At 40.1% G+C, this 15,592-nt stretch overlaps 1 protein-coding gene across 1 annotated transcript in view; it reads left to right on the top strand.

The window, feature by feature from the left end:
- The window catches only part of slx9 (SLX9 ribosome biogenesis factor), an 81,606-nt gene extending 75,545 nt beyond the window's left edge, over window positions 1–6,061 (top strand). The window contains exons 5-6 of the mRNA XM_078404457.1: window positions 1,146–1,214; window positions 4,959–6,061. Coding sequence (XP_078260583.1) covers window positions 1,146–1,214; window positions 4,959–5,076 — 187 coding nt within the window. The 3' untranslated portion in view covers window positions 5,077–6,061. The remainder of the gene's footprint in view (window positions 1–1,145; window positions 1,215–4,958) is intronic.
- Window positions 6,062–15,592: the final 9,531 nt, after the last annotated feature.

Genomic DNA, 15,592 nt, shown 5'->3' with positions numbered 1-15,592 from the left:
CAAAAAGCTCAAGCACTGTGTGCCGAAGCTTCATTGATGTCGGTCATATTGAGACACGCAGTGTGGAAACTTTCCTTTCGGCCCAACTTGCCTGAGCTGACCAACACGAAGAAGGGTCTGAAGAAGGATCTCAACCCAAAACGTCACCCTTTCCTTCTATCCAGAGATGCTGCCAGTCCCGCGGAGTTATTCCCGCATTGTGTGTCTATCGCCATCTGCACTAGTCCCACCTGCTTACGTTTGGCCTGCATCCTTCTAAACCTATCCTATCCATGTACCTGTCCAAGTGTCTTTTCATCATTGTGATGCTACCTGTGTCAACTACCTCCTCTGGAAGTTTGCTCTACATACCCACCAGCCTTTTTGTATGAAACGAAAATCAGACTCCCACTAAATCTCTCCCCCATCACTCACCTTAAACTTATGCATTCTGATTCTTGATTCCTGCACTTTGGGTAAAAGACTCTGTGCATTTGTCCTATCAATTCCTCTCACGATTTTATACACCTGTATAAGATCATCCCTCATCCTCCCAAGGAATTTAGTCTGCTTAACTTCTCCCTATAGCTCAGGCCTTCGAGCCAATATCAAAGAAGGATGTCTACATCGGTGGAGGTTCATAGAAGTTCTACTAGCCCACGAACTGGAAAGAGCAAGTTGTCTTAGGATAGGATGAACAGGTTAGAATTACAAATGCTGCAGTTTGGAAGAGTAAGGTGGGACTTGATAGAAACTTGCAAGACCTTGATGAATCTTGACAAGGTGGGTGTGAAGGTTCTTCTTGAGCAAGAGTCTACAACTTGGTCCTTGTTTGAACATAAGGGATCATTCATTTGAGGCAGAGATTACTTCAAATTTACGCTCTGAGGATTGAGTTTGAAATTTGCTTTCCTCAAGGGCAATGGAAGCTGAAACTGAATGCTTTTAAGGCAAATGTAGAAATATTTTTGTTAAACACCAGGATGAAAAGTTACTTGAGAAAGCAGAAATTTAGAGCTGATGTTACAATTGACGCACATGATTTATTAAATGGCAAAGTATGCTTGAAGGGCTGTGGCCTACTCCTGCTCCCAATGTGTATGTTTGTACGTGCAATTTTAACTAAATTATGAGATGCAATGTGCAACATTCTTTTTGTGTTGCAGCCATGCAAAGAAGAAACCAGAAAGGATACAGTACAGTAGGATGAAGCAAGCTCAAAAACGGAAATTCATGTAAGTGCCCTTGTTCTCTGACTTCAAAAAACTTATTAGGTTTGAGCATTACTTCAACAAGGTCTCAGTTGATTCCTCAGAATTAATGGAAATATTAATTCTTATAAGTGAAATATTTGTGAATCTGCATGTTGATTTTTGAAGGAAAAAATAATTGCATTTATTAAACACTTCCAAACTCAGTTAAGGCAATAACTGTGAGGGCAATCACTTAGTGACAATGAAAATTGAACTTAACAGGATCATCCAAGTACAATAGTATAATTGACCAACCATCTCACTGTCCCTGTTCTTTTAATCACGACTCCCAGACCAATCTTCCAGTGGGAACCTGGCTCCAAGAGCTTCGGCGTAACTGAATGCAAAGTGGAGGTTGTTTCAGCATGGGCACTTGAATACCCAGCACCATTTTGATAATCTCCAAGCTTCTGAGCTGCATTTAAATGGCTCCAGAACCTGAGCAAAAGAAAGACAGAAAAAAAGCATAGTCTTTGAATCATCTATGTTCATGGATTGATCTTTTTGCCAAACCAAAACAAAATTAGTTTTCCCAGTATCATTATTACACTGAATATTGAATTGTAATTTGTGAAGACACTTTTATAGCCAAAATTAATGTCTCATAAATTGAAAATTGTGTTATTTATTTTCCGCTTTCCAAATATGATGTGTAAGCAACCAGACAGAAATTTTATTGTTAATTTTTTAATTTTTGTTTCCCTCGTTTTTTATCAGAAAAGTAAGCTATGAAATACTTGAAGGTTGTATTGCTCTTGATTCTCTCTGTAAATTGTACTTGCTGTTGAGAGCAACAGCCAAGTTTGAATCTCTGGATAATTTTTGAAGTGAATCGCATGTTTGATTGTAATTAGTAACATTATACTGTTTGCATTAAAAAAAATTGATTTATGCTTTTGAATAGATTTTACTTGAATGAGACGTAAAATATGTATCTTTCATCAGCATCCTGAGAGGGGAAGTGGCATGACCTTGCCCAGTTTCATATCTCTTATATGAACAAAACTGCATGCAGTCCTGTAATTGTTGTGGCCTAACCAAGGTTCACTTTTGCAAGTTTTGCACCAAGAAAAAAACAAACCCACGTTTTGGGATTATTTATGGCCTTGCTTGTAGCACAACTTTGTGTGTTTGATGTATTTGTTCTCCAAGAACCTGTTATCCTTTAATCCACCTGAACTTGCAGCTTCCAAATGTACTGCCTCACATTTATCTGGACTGAACTTTATTTTCCAGCTACTTGCCCATTTTGGAAGTTTATTGATGTTCTCTTTAATTTACTGCAGTCCTGCTCAATATTGATCATTCCACCCATGTTATCACCAATTTGTTATAATCTATAAATTTTAAAATTGTATTTCCGAATCTGGAGTCTCAATTATTAATATAAATTGTGAACATCAATGGTTCCAGTAATTACCTGTGTTGGAGCATCACTCCCCACTTTCTTCCTCTGTATGCTTTCTATCATGAATGCAGCAATCCATTTGGACGTGGATTGCTGGCTTTGCATCCACTTTGACATTCATTGGCTGGTTATTGGATACCTTTCAAAGGCTTTTTGAAAATGTAAATAACTTGCATCAACTACATTCCAATTTCAGTTGTCTGCTCTTTTATCTCATCTCTTCCAAGCATTAAGTGAAGTTGGAAAAACAAGATTTTCCCTTTTTTTGAACTTCATATCGTCGGTTCATGATTATACTTTGCTCCAGAGGTTCCCCTATTTTTGCTTGATTGTTTTTCCTACCATTGATGTTGAATTGGAATAGTATTTCATTCACAGGTCACGTTCTATCTCTTTTTTAATATAGTAATTATGGTAGTCATCCCCCAGTCTTCCTGGTACTACATCTTTTTCTAATTAATTCTTAAATCATTGTGGCAATGCTTCTGCTATCTCTTACTTCAATTCTAAAGGAACATGGGCACCTGGTGGATATTTCTCCTTTTTGAGCTGGGTTCATTTATTTTGTCATCTCTATGATAAATATGGAAGTGAAATGATGATTTTAAATTTCTACCAACTTCCAATTCCTCGGTTGCTGTCTTTAGAACTGTCCTGCCTACCCTTTAATGACCCATTCATCCCTTTCTTTTTAACCTATTGATGTGTCCTTGAAATACTCAGCTGTTTTATTTGCTTTGAGTTGACAGCCAATTTAAGATCCAACTTTCTTAACTTTCTAATTATGTTTTTGACTTTTTTTAAATCCCTTATATTCCCTCATGTAATGCAATCCTGTATCATCTATCTACTTGACGTATGTGTCTTTCCTTACCCTCAAGTATCCTTATTTATCAGTGGAATTTTATGTTTAGTTTGTTATTTCCTTTCAGCAGAATTTTTTTTCCTGCCCTCTGCTGAACAACGCTTCAAATGCTTTTCTTGTTTTATTCACTGTTGATTGGCAATAATGGTTCCCCTTTTATCTCTTCAAATTCATTGCTCAGCTCAAAATCATACTTATACCTTTTTCTATTATTTTAATAAGCATTTAATTATGGCCACTATTTCCGAGCTGTTCCTTTACATGACTTGCCTGGTTCATTCCAGATTACTGGATCAAATAACAAATCATGCTTTTTACCTGACCTGTGAGAAATACTTGGATTGTTGTCAGCAGAGACATTGCCTTTTGTATGCCCTCCTAAGATATTTTCCAACCATTATAATTGCATTGACTATTTTCATTCTCCCTAGATTGCTTGCCCTCCAAGATTTAATTGTCATCAAAACAAATGGCTCCATTGACCCAAACTGCTCCATCGCTTTCACTGTAGCTGAGCTACTAATTTGCAGTTATGATGACCACGAGCTGTCTATTGTAAAACCATTTTTTGATACAACCTGTACCACCCAACAACTTTAAGAACTTTCTCCAGGGAGTAATTTTTAGATGTATCTATGATCTCTAACTTAATCAATAAAATTTAGTTAAGTTCTGAAAAGTGCCAGCAATGGCTCTGTGGGTCTGAGTAAAGACCCACGTGCTAGAATGTTGACCATACAGTCTGGACTGACACACCACTGGTTATACGTATTATGGGGATTGGACACTAAACAATAGGTTCATGGTATATTCCTCTGCCTGCTGCTGATAGTTCAGTGGAAGTAACTGATGAGTAATAATTATTATTTCATTCACTAATGTACAGGGGCTGTACAAATTTACAGTTTTGTGCTTGTGAGATATTTAGACAGGAATTTTATACATGGAGAGCTCGAAATCTTAAACATTTTTGTCAAAGTGTATTTGACTACCATCTGATGATACACCCTTTCTGATCTGAGGATGCCAGACTATCAGAAGTGGAACTTTGCAGAGGTGGTCATCTTGATCAGAGAAGTATTGAGCATTCATGAAGGAACGTCTGAGTAAAAAGAGATAGATAACCTAATCCTACCCTCAAACTCCTGATCTGTAGTCCTTCAGGCCACAGCACAGCCAAATACCATCTGGACTACAGCCTTTCTCTCACTTTCAGACTGCAGGTTTCACATCCTCACCACCATATGGGCGACAAATTGCTTCCTTATCTTCCTTTGAATACATTTACCCATTGTTTTACCAGTTGCAGAACTATTTTGCATCTTCAGATTGTAATTTCTGGAAGGGTGTGCTTTATGTTTGGTGGTGATATCGGATTGAGTATTTTTGTGACTATTCTAAACTTTGCCTTTGGTGTTTATACTAATACTGCACATGTTGGCTTATATTTTAGAGAAGAAGAAGTGGCCCAATTCAAAGTTACCATTGAGAACCCAGCATTTAAGGCAAACCCTCTTGCAGCAATCAGTGAGCATCTTCAAAAGAGAATAAGACAAGAAGATGAAATCTGAAGATCTATAAAATACAAGGACTTCTGCCAGAGGGCATGTGAAATCATTTGCAAGTTGGCCGCATTTGTCAGACCTTGTGTCAAAAAGTATTAATTGCATATGCTGTTGCTGAATGGGAATCTTTCACACAGCCCTTGGGTTAAAATTACTGTTCAAATGAAGAGACTGACGGCAGGCAAACAGATATTAATAGACAATAGACAATAGGTGCAGGAGTAGGCCATTCAGCCCTTCGAGCCAGCACCGCCATTCAATGCGATCATGGCTGATCACTCTCAATCAGTACCCCGTTCCTGCCTTCTCCCCATACCCCCTCACTCCACTATCCTTAAGAGCTCTATCCAGCTCTCTCTTGAAAGCATCCAACGAACTGGCCTCCACTGCCTTCTGAGGCAGAGAATTCCACACCTTCACCACTCTCTGACTGAAAAAGTTCTTCTTCATCTCCGTTCTAAATGGCCTACCCCTTATTCTTAAACAGTGGCCCCTTGTTCTGGACTCCCCCAACATTGGGAACATGTTTCCTGCCTCTAATGTGTCCAATCCCCTAATTATCTTATATGTTTCAATAAGATCCCCCCTCATCCTCCTAAATTCCAGTGTATACAAGCCCAATCGCTCCAGCCTTTCAACATACGACAGTCCCGCCATTCCGGGAATTAACCTAGTGAACCTACGCTGCACGCCCTCCATAGCAAGAATATCCTTCCTCAAATTTGGAGACCAAAACTGCACGCAGTACTCCAGGTGCGGTCTCACCAGGGCCCGGTACAACTGTAGAAGGACCTCTTTGCTCCTATACTCAACTCCCCTTGTTATGAAGGCCAACATTCCATTGGCTTTCTTTACTGCCTGCTGTACCTGCATGCTTCCTTTCATTGACTGATGCACTAGGACACCCAGATCTCGTTGAACTCCCCCTCCTCCTAACTTGACACCATTCAGATAATAATCTGCCTTTCTATTCTTACTTCCAAAGTGAATAACCTCACACTTATCTACATTAAACTGCATCTGCCATGTATCCGCCCACTCACACAACCTGTCCAAGTCACCCTGCAGCCTTATTGCATCTTCCTCACAATTCACACTACCCCCCAGCTTAGTATCATCTGCAAATTTGCTAATGGTACTTTTAATCCCTTCGTCTAAGTCATTAATGTATATCGTAAATAGCTGGGGTCCCAGCACCGAACCTTGCGGTACCCCACTGGTCACTGCCTGCCATTCCGAAAGGGACCCATTTATCCCCACTCTTTGCTTTCTGTCTGTCAACCAATTTTCTATCCATGTCAGTACCCTACCCCCAATACCATGTGCCCTAATTTTGCCCACTAATCTCCTATGTGGGACCTTGTCGAAGGCTTTCTGAAAGTCGAGGTACACCACATCCACTGACTCTCCCCTGTCAATATTCCTAGTTACATCCTCAAAAAATTCCAGTAGATTTGTCAAGCATGATTTCCCCTTCGTAAATCCATGCTGACTCGGAATGATCCTGTTACTGCTATCCAAATGCTCAGCAATTTCGTCTTTTATAATTGACTCCAGCATCTTCCCCACCACTGATGTCAGACTAACTGGTCTATAATTACCCGTTTTCTCTCTCCCTCCTTTCTTAAAAAGTGGGATAACATTTGCTATCCTCCAATCCACAGGAACTGATTCTGAATCTATAGAACATTGAAAAATGATCTCCAATGCTTCCACTATTTCTAGAGCCACCTCCTTAAGTACCCTGGGATGCAGACCATCAGGCCCTGGGGATTTATCAGCCTTCAGTCCCATCAGTCTACCCAAAACCATTTCCTGCCTAATGTGGAGGAATTAAGAAACGTAGAGACACACAACTGCACATGCTGATTAATACACAAAAGAACACAGAACTGGACCCGAAACATCACCTGTCCATGTTCTTGAGAGATGCTGCCTAGTCTACTGAGTTACTAGAACACTTTGTGTCAAAACAGAGATCAATGTTGGTGTGTACAAGAATTTTTATTCTAGCATCTCAGAAACATGTTTTGTATCTATAATATATACAAAAATAAAGAATGGCTGAACACCACAACTCTTTATTTAATTTCCCAATTGTTAGTTTATTTCTAATTCTTTTTGCACAAACCCATATCTTTCTGGCTAATTGACAGATTTTCTTTGTGATGCTATTGCTATTGTCAAGTGAAGTATTTTCTTTACAAAATTGTGCATCAATACAATCTGCCTATAAAACAAATATTATGGTATAGCTTTGATTATTTTGTTTGTGTCACTGTATGGTTTAAGCAGTTTAATATTTGAAAGTTCTATTTCAGAACCTTAAGTGTCTATTTTCACTTTTAATTCCAGAATTACTTGTGGAGGTGTTTATGAATCGCAGGGCGTTCCCCTGCTTTTGCCCCACAAATCTGAAAAATTCCCCCTGTTCACTTTTAATATGCAAAACACAAATTATTAAAGCTATTTTCAGAACGGTTATGATTAATGGTTCTGTTACCTATTTTTGACAGTTCTGGGACACAATTCAGTCCAGAAAGATTTTGCACCAAAATAATGAGTACTAAATGAGCAGTTTCTCGAAATGACACTTGCTAGTTGCTAGTTGAACCTTCTGAAAAGCTAGTTGAACCTTCTGAAAAGTCCATCACTAATTTCAGGGAACATGTTATCAATTAGTTTCAGCCAGAAGATGTTTTTGTGCCAGCATCAGTTATATAAATACATCTCTATTGCTGAACCTCGTGTCTTTAGAGTCATGCAGCGTGCAAACAGGTCCTTCGGCCCAACTTGCCCATAACTTTCTCAGAGTTTCCTATTTCACCATGTATTATTGTAGTAAGCAAGCTTGGATGCATGTTTTACTGAAGAAATACAAGTACATTATGATCTTTAGTGTTGTGGCTGTTTTAATGTGCCTGCCAAACAACAGGTTGGGAGATTGATTTCAAGTAATGTGTTCAGAGTAATCATAACTTATTCCACCCAATGTCAATCTGGATGAATAGCTCAACTTCACTTGTATATCCTTCCTCAATTAATTACAATTAAAGTTAATGCAAAGTAAAAAATCTAGGTAGGTGTGAGATGGACAGCCTATCTGATATCTCAATAGGCATTTCAAATTATATGAAAATGTAACTGCAAAAGTAATACATAAGAAAGGGTTATTTCTTCATTCCTACAAATAACCAGAGAGGTACAAGCAATGTTGTATAGTACTACCTTTAATAACCCAGCCAACATGGATCAACTTTCCATAAAAAAATGCAGCATCTATGGAATGTGACTAAGTAATAAAAAATAAATCTGTGATTAAAATGCTAGTCTCAGGAATATTCTCAACAAAGCTACCAGATTTTAATTGTAACCTACCTTGTTCATGCCATTCACGAATGATCTGATGTCGAATCCAGCCTGGCTTGTATGACTCCAAATCCACAGTAATAAAGTTGATTTTCAGCTGCTCCTCAATATGATGTAGCAAGGCATCAATTTTATCAAATCTCTCAGTTAAAATGGAATTAGAAAACCAGATGGATTACCCTGCATTCAGTGGGCATTTAATCAATTGTGCAAAATGCCATGAGCATCTGGGACTTATGTATAAAGTGAACAAGCTGGCCTACAGATAAATGAAACAGCAGTCTGACATAGATGTACAGGTAATTCTGCTAACGTGTTTCTATGACTAAATTTGATGTAATGCAATCAATGAATAAGCGAGTTTGGTATTTTGACTAAGCATGCGCAATTCATAGGTCGCAGGGGCATAACATTCTCGCCGGCTGATCTGCTGCATGTAAACAAACCTTTGTTTCATCCGTATTTTCCAGTTTTGCCTCGCAGTTGTAAGAAAATACTGCTTTCAAAACTGTTCATTTGTACAAAACTACGATGATTTTGTAGGTTTTATTGCTTTATGCTTCAGTGAGTGAGCAAAATAGTGACTGAATAACAAGTATTTTTTATTGTTCTTTGTTTTGGAGGGGGGGTGGAGAATGAAATTAAATGTATGATTTCTATAACTGTGATGTATATGTGATGTAAATGCCAGTGCCCCCTTGAGGCCAAGAGCAGAAGCTGGCCAATGGGCTTGTGCCTTGTGACTGAGGTCAGATGACCTTCTAGGGCCAATGGGCTTGTACCTTGTGACTGAGGTCAGGAGACCTTCTAGAAGTTTCTTGGTGAAGGATCAGTAATAAAATCTTCTTACAAGATGTCGGGCGTATATTCATTGTGCTAGCCACAACAGGGTCTTACAGAGGACATTACATGGTGTCAGAAGTAAAAGCAATTGAAGAAAAGAATGTCTGGACTCAAGCCACCGGGACCACTCTCCCTGCAAGGGAACTTGGCCAAGAATTATAAGGACTGGATAAGGGCATTCCAGCTGTACGAGACGGCGACAGAGTCAGAGACAGAGACAGAGACAGAGTCAGAGACAGAGTCCGAGTGTCGGGTCCCTGCCGGCAGGGCGACTGCGGGGATGAGTTCCAGGAAGAACCTGAGCCGTTTCTGGGAGTGGGAGAGAAAGATCGTGTGCTGGCCAATGGGCTTGTGCCTTGTGACTGAGGTCAGATGACCTAGGGCCAATGGGCTTGTGCCTTGTGACTGAGGTCAGGAGACCTAGAAGTTTCCTGGTGAAGGATCAGTAATAAAATCTTACAAGATGTCAGGCGTATATTCATTGTGCTAGCCACAACAGGGTCTTCCAGAGGACATTACATAACTATCATGGGACTTCTGAATGAGTCACGGTTCATCTCTGAGGCTAGAATATTTGTCGAGGTTAAAGTTTGATGCAAGTAAAGGACAGCGTTTTCCATTTCAACCTGTTTCAGTGCTGCACCAAACATGTTCTCTTACCCGATCACAGACATGCTCGCTGCCTTTTGTCTAAAATATTGAAATTAACGAAAATGTTGCTGTTAATTCACACTTCAGAATTAAGTTGGGGAACGGGGCGCCGGAGGGGCAAGGAAATCCAGCAAAATTTTCGGACCCACAAACTCAGTGACATCAGTCTGAGCCGCCCACCCCTTTAACACACTCTCTGACACAATGTTCACATCTGCACATTCACAACTCAAACTGTTGGCCCGATGCACAGTTCCCAGGGTAGGTTTTCCTCTTCACTCGATCTTTACTGCGGATTCTCGAGGTGGACGTGTAGTTTCCTAGCTCAGTAACTGTTAAGCTCTGAGGCCGCTGCTCCTCAAAGTCTCTGATCCCTGGATTCGGATTTGTCTCATCTTTGTTCTTACATGACCCTGTCATTTTAAACAGTCTAACACCTGACACAGAATCTAGTTGTGTAGGACGGAACTGCAGATGTCGGTTTAAACCGAAGATAAACACAACGAGCTGAAGTAACTCAGAGGTTCGGTCAGACAACATCTCTGAAGAAAAGGAATAGGTGACGTGTCGGCTCGAGACCCGTTTCCAGACTCTAGTTGTGGTATCAACAACTTACAGCGTGTCTAAAATAGAATTTATTTTTAATAAACAAGTAAATAAATTATATTTCAATGATGAAACGGAGGTGAGGAGAGAATTGGTGCAGGGACTGCAAAAGATTTTCTCCTCATTCCAAATCCTATGAATTCTTAATGGCATCACGGCCAAGGAATCCTCTTCACAGCCACCTGCTATCCTCCCTTGCCTGATCAATCAGTTCATCATGTTGAACAAGCTTGGAAAAAGCAGTGGGAGTTGTTAAGGCACAAAATGTATCTGCAATACAATGGAGCAAAATATGATTGAATGTGACCTTTAAAGACCAGTCTTCCCTGGAGGGCGAATACAACTCATTATATCTCATTCAGCTGTTAAGTAATTAGTGAAAACTTAAAGTTGTCTAATACTATCAATTTATTTCTCAATTATTTGTGTGTGAATTAGAAACGACAGCATTTATCTATTTGTAAGGAAATTGTAAACTGATATTTCACACTGGTTTCTTAAATACCCTCAGCTTTTTTTTCCAATTTGTGTGTGGCTGATGTGTTCTTTTTGGAATGGAATAATTCTTGCTCTTTGCCGTACTATGTTATTAACTGGAGGAAGTAAAATGTGGAAATATTCACTGATTCTGATATAATGAAAGCAGGATGTCACCCCACAGTTCTCTCTCCTGTGACATTGTTGTGCACCTGGTGAATTTTTCTTTTTAAAACAAGTTCAGATGTTGTCTTTTCTGAAATGTTCATCCAGTCTTATCGTGTCAGTCTTTAGAATTTACCCAATAGATTCCAATTGAGTATTTATTTTGTGTCTGTTGTACTGAGAATTATTCTTATTGTAGGATGTCTGCAAAGAGTGTTACCTATTGTTTCCTCGTGTTTGCCATGACTAGACATATCACAATGCATTCAATATTAATTAATAAAGTGCAGCTTAAATCCTATATGGCACTTGAATGATGGTTTGTCTTGGGTACTTGGGAAGGGAAAAAGACCATTAGGTTTGCAAAACATTTTGCTGAACTCAAGGTAGTTTGTAGTTTGATGTTTCATTGGTACTTGTGATGTTCAATTGCCTGATATTGATGAGATGAAGCTGTTCCTGAACCTGGAGGTCACGGTGTTCAGACATCTGTATCATCTTCCTGATGGCAAGTGTGATATCAGAACGTGGCCAGGATGGTGTGCGTCCTTGATGCTGGCTGCCTTTTTGAAGTAGAACCGCCGATAGATTCCTTCAATGGAGGGGAGGTCAGTACCCATGATGGACTTGGCAGTGTCCACTATTTTTTGTGATCTACATTCCTGGATGTTTGAGTCGCAGAACCAGACCATAATGCAACCAGTCAATATGCTCTCCCCTGTACACCTGTGGAAATTCAAGAGTATTCCACGACATACTGAATCTCCACAATCTTCTAAGGAAGGGTAGAGGCATTAATGGGCTTTAGAAACAGAAACATAGAAAATAGGTGCAGGAGTAGGCCATTCGGCCTTTCGAGCCTGCACCGCCATTCAATATGATCATGGCTGATCATCCAACTCAGTATCCTGTACCTGCCCTCTCCATACCCCCTGGTCCCTTTAGCCACAAGGGCCCCATCTAACTCCCTCTTAAATATAGCCAATGAACTGGCCTCAACTACCCTCTGGCAGAGAATTCCACAGATTCACCACTCTGTGTGAAAAAAAACGTTCTCATTTCGGTCCTAAAAGACTTCCCCCTTATCCTTAAACTGTGACCCCTTGTTCTGAACTTCCCCAACATCGGGAACAATCTTTCTGCATCTAGCCTGTCCAAACCCTTAAGAATTTTGTAAGTTTCTATAAAATCCCCCCTCAATCTTCTAAATTCCAGCGAGTACAAGCCGAGTCTATCCAGTCTTTCTTCATATGAAAGTCCTGCCATCCCAGGAATCAATCTGGTGAACCTTCTCTGTACTCCCTCGATGGCAAGAATGTCTTTCCTCAGATTAGGAGACCAAAACTATACGCAATACTCCAGGTGTGGTCTCACCAATGCCCTGTACAACTGCAGCAGAACCTCCCTGCTCCTATACTCAAATCCCCTCGCTATGAATGCCAACATACCATTCGCTTTCTTCACTGCCTGCTGCACCTGCATGCCTACTTTCAATGACTGGTGTACCACGACACCCAGGTCTCGTTGCATCTCCCCTTTTCCTAATCGGCCACCATTCAGATAATAGTCTGCTTTCCTGTTCCTGCCACCAAAGTGGATAACCTCACATTTATCCACATTATGCTGCGTCTGCCATGTATTTGCCCATTCACCTAACCTATCCAAGTCACCTTGCAGCCTCCTAGCATCCTCCTTTCTCTATGATTGCACCAGATTTGGATACAGGACAGAAATAAACACACCAAGGAACTTGTTGACATTATCCACCACCAACCTGTTGATGAAGACAGGTTTGTGGATCCTCTGGTTTTCTCTTCTAAAGTCAACAATTAGTTTCATGCTCTTATGGATGTTGAGAAAAAGGTTGTTCTGGCACCATTCAAGCATACAATCTTATCTCCTTTTTATACTCTGACATCATTATCCATGTATTGCCCAATACTAGTGGTGTCGTCAGCGAATGTATCCAGCTATAGTCGAGAATAGCCTGAGTAGAACAGGCAACTGAGCACTCAGCCTTGAGGTGCCCTTATGCTGATGGTTATTGACGAGCAAAGGTTGGTGCCAATTTGTACTGATTGTGGAGCAGAGCCAGGTAGTCAGATTTCCCAAAGTGAGGGCAACGGATGGAGCAATAGGCATCTTTAATGGGGGAATAATAATGGCCAAGCGTGTCTGATCCTCTGGTGCTGCTGGGCACGTGGTGGTGGTAGGTTGAAAGTAACTGGCCATTTTTGGAAAGGTTTGGTGGTATGCTATCTGGTGTTTCTTGATCACGGCGTGCAGCTCCTCCTGTACAAGGCGAACATCTGCCTAGTGGAATGTAGACCGTGGTCATGATGAGAGAGGTGAATTTCCTCAGGAGGTAGATGTGAAGGCACTTCACTGTTCCAGGTGCGGAGAGCAGCAGTTGGACAGGAATGCTACGTCTGAGCATCACAAAGAGTTTATCATGAGGCAGACACCTCTGCCTCTCCTTTTCCCCAATGTCTCCATTCAGTTTAAGCAATGAATGGAGAAAGCTTTCGACACATGGCATTCCTTCATCTCTTTTTGATAAATCAATAATTTTAATGAGGGAACCTTGTGCAATATGTGCGGGTTTACTGATGCTACAGTGGCAGTTAGGAAAAGGATGCAGCGATTCTACAAGACATGTTATATGAAAGAGCAAGGACATGACTGTTATAATGTGGAAAATGTGAGGTCATCCAATTTGGTAAAAAAATTAGAAAGATGGAGTATTTTTTTAAATGTGAGAGATTGAAAAGAGTTGGTGTTCTAAGTGACTCAGGTAATCTTATAAATGAAATGCAGGCCTGGCAACCAAATGAGAAGGCAAACGGTATGCAGCCCTTCATTGTAAGATGACTTAAGTGCGTGGGAAGACATCTTATCAAAATTATGTAGGTCCTGTAATAAGCACACCTGATCTCCCTTCCAAAGGAAAGCATAGACTGACAATAGAGGAAATGCACCAAAGGTTCCCCAAGGGATTGTTCATGAGGTTACAGACTTGATGTAAACTGTGAGGTAATCACATTGAAACATAATTGTTTTTAAGGCTGAACATGGTGGATGTAGGGATGTTGTTTAGCCTAGCTGGAGTGTCTGAAACCATCGGTCAAAGAACCTCAAAACAAGGAATTGTCCATTTGGGATGGAGGTAGGAAGATGCGTAAGAAGGAACTGCAGATGCTGGTTCAAGCCAAAGATAGACATAAAAAGCTGGAGTAACTCAGCGGGCCAGGCAGCATCTCTGGAGAGAAGGAATGGGTGACATTTCGGGTCGAGATCTTTCTGTTTGTTCACCCAGAGGAAAGTTGATCTTTAGAATTCATTAACCCGAGAGGGCTTTTGAAGCTCAGTCACTGAGTATACCTCAATGGACATTCATGGATTTGCAGATATTAAAGAATTTTGACAATATGCAGTTGGTGTAGGAAAGTGACATTGAGGCATAAGATCAGCCATCGTCTTAGAATGGTGGAGGAGACTCAAGGGGTTGAATGGCCTCCAATTCCAGTTTTTTTTATGTTTGCATCTCTCCAGTTCCTTAAATATGCCTCTGGTGACCAAAAGGCGCTATCTCTGTCTTTTGGACTTTAAGGCTTAAAATTGATTTTGCTTTCTTTTAATGTGTCAAATGTTAAACTGTTCATGTAAATCCAAATGCTTACATCAAACATTAATGTAAGGGAATTCCCTTTCACGGCAGATGCTGCTGAGTGTTTCCAGCATTTTCTATTTTTACCATGGACAATCCCACTACTTGTATGTTAAAAATCCCCTTAATCATTATAGAAACCTGAGCCTGGTATCCTTTAAGTTAACACATTCATTAGATTCAAACCTGAGCAAGAGGTGATGGGAAGGACAAAATTGTCTGCTGGAGAATGACTCCAATTGACCTAAGCGAGAGTTGCATTTTGCTTTGTGTCTTTTTATTATTACAGATCAACGATATTTCATGCATTCTTGATTACCATAGGATTAGTGTCTTGTCTTGGTTTCAATGTATTTGTATTTTTTTAATGAAATTCCCAGACCTTTACTGTGACTCTTTTTCATTTTCCTCAGTTTTAAGAAGATTCCTTAATCTTGTACAGTGACTTGGATTCAACTTCCAGAGGCAAGGACAACGGTTTCACACAGGTTTTAAGATGTGCTTCTACTTTAATTAAAACAGTTCACATAGTTGATTTCTTGCATAACATTCCATAAAAGTGTGATCAAAATGGTCTGTGCATTTAGAAGGTACACACAACACTTAGTCAGATTGTGATTTAATTGCAATAAAGCATTGAATTTGTTTTCTAAGAGGGATGATTTTACATAGGCAGATAAACCTGTAGCCAATATATGGAATAATGCCATTCATGAAACACTTCCTTTAAAATATATGCTTGTA

The sequence above is a fragment of the Rhinoraja longicauda genome, chromosome 8 (assembly GCF_053455715.1).
Source record: "Rhinoraja longicauda isolate Sanriku21f chromosome 8, sRhiLon1.1, whole genome shotgun sequence".
NCBI lineage: Eukaryota > Metazoa > Chordata > Chondrichthyes > Rajiformes > Arhynchobatidae > Rhinoraja > Rhinoraja longicauda.
This window is presented reverse-complemented; position numbering and strand designations above follow the sequence as displayed.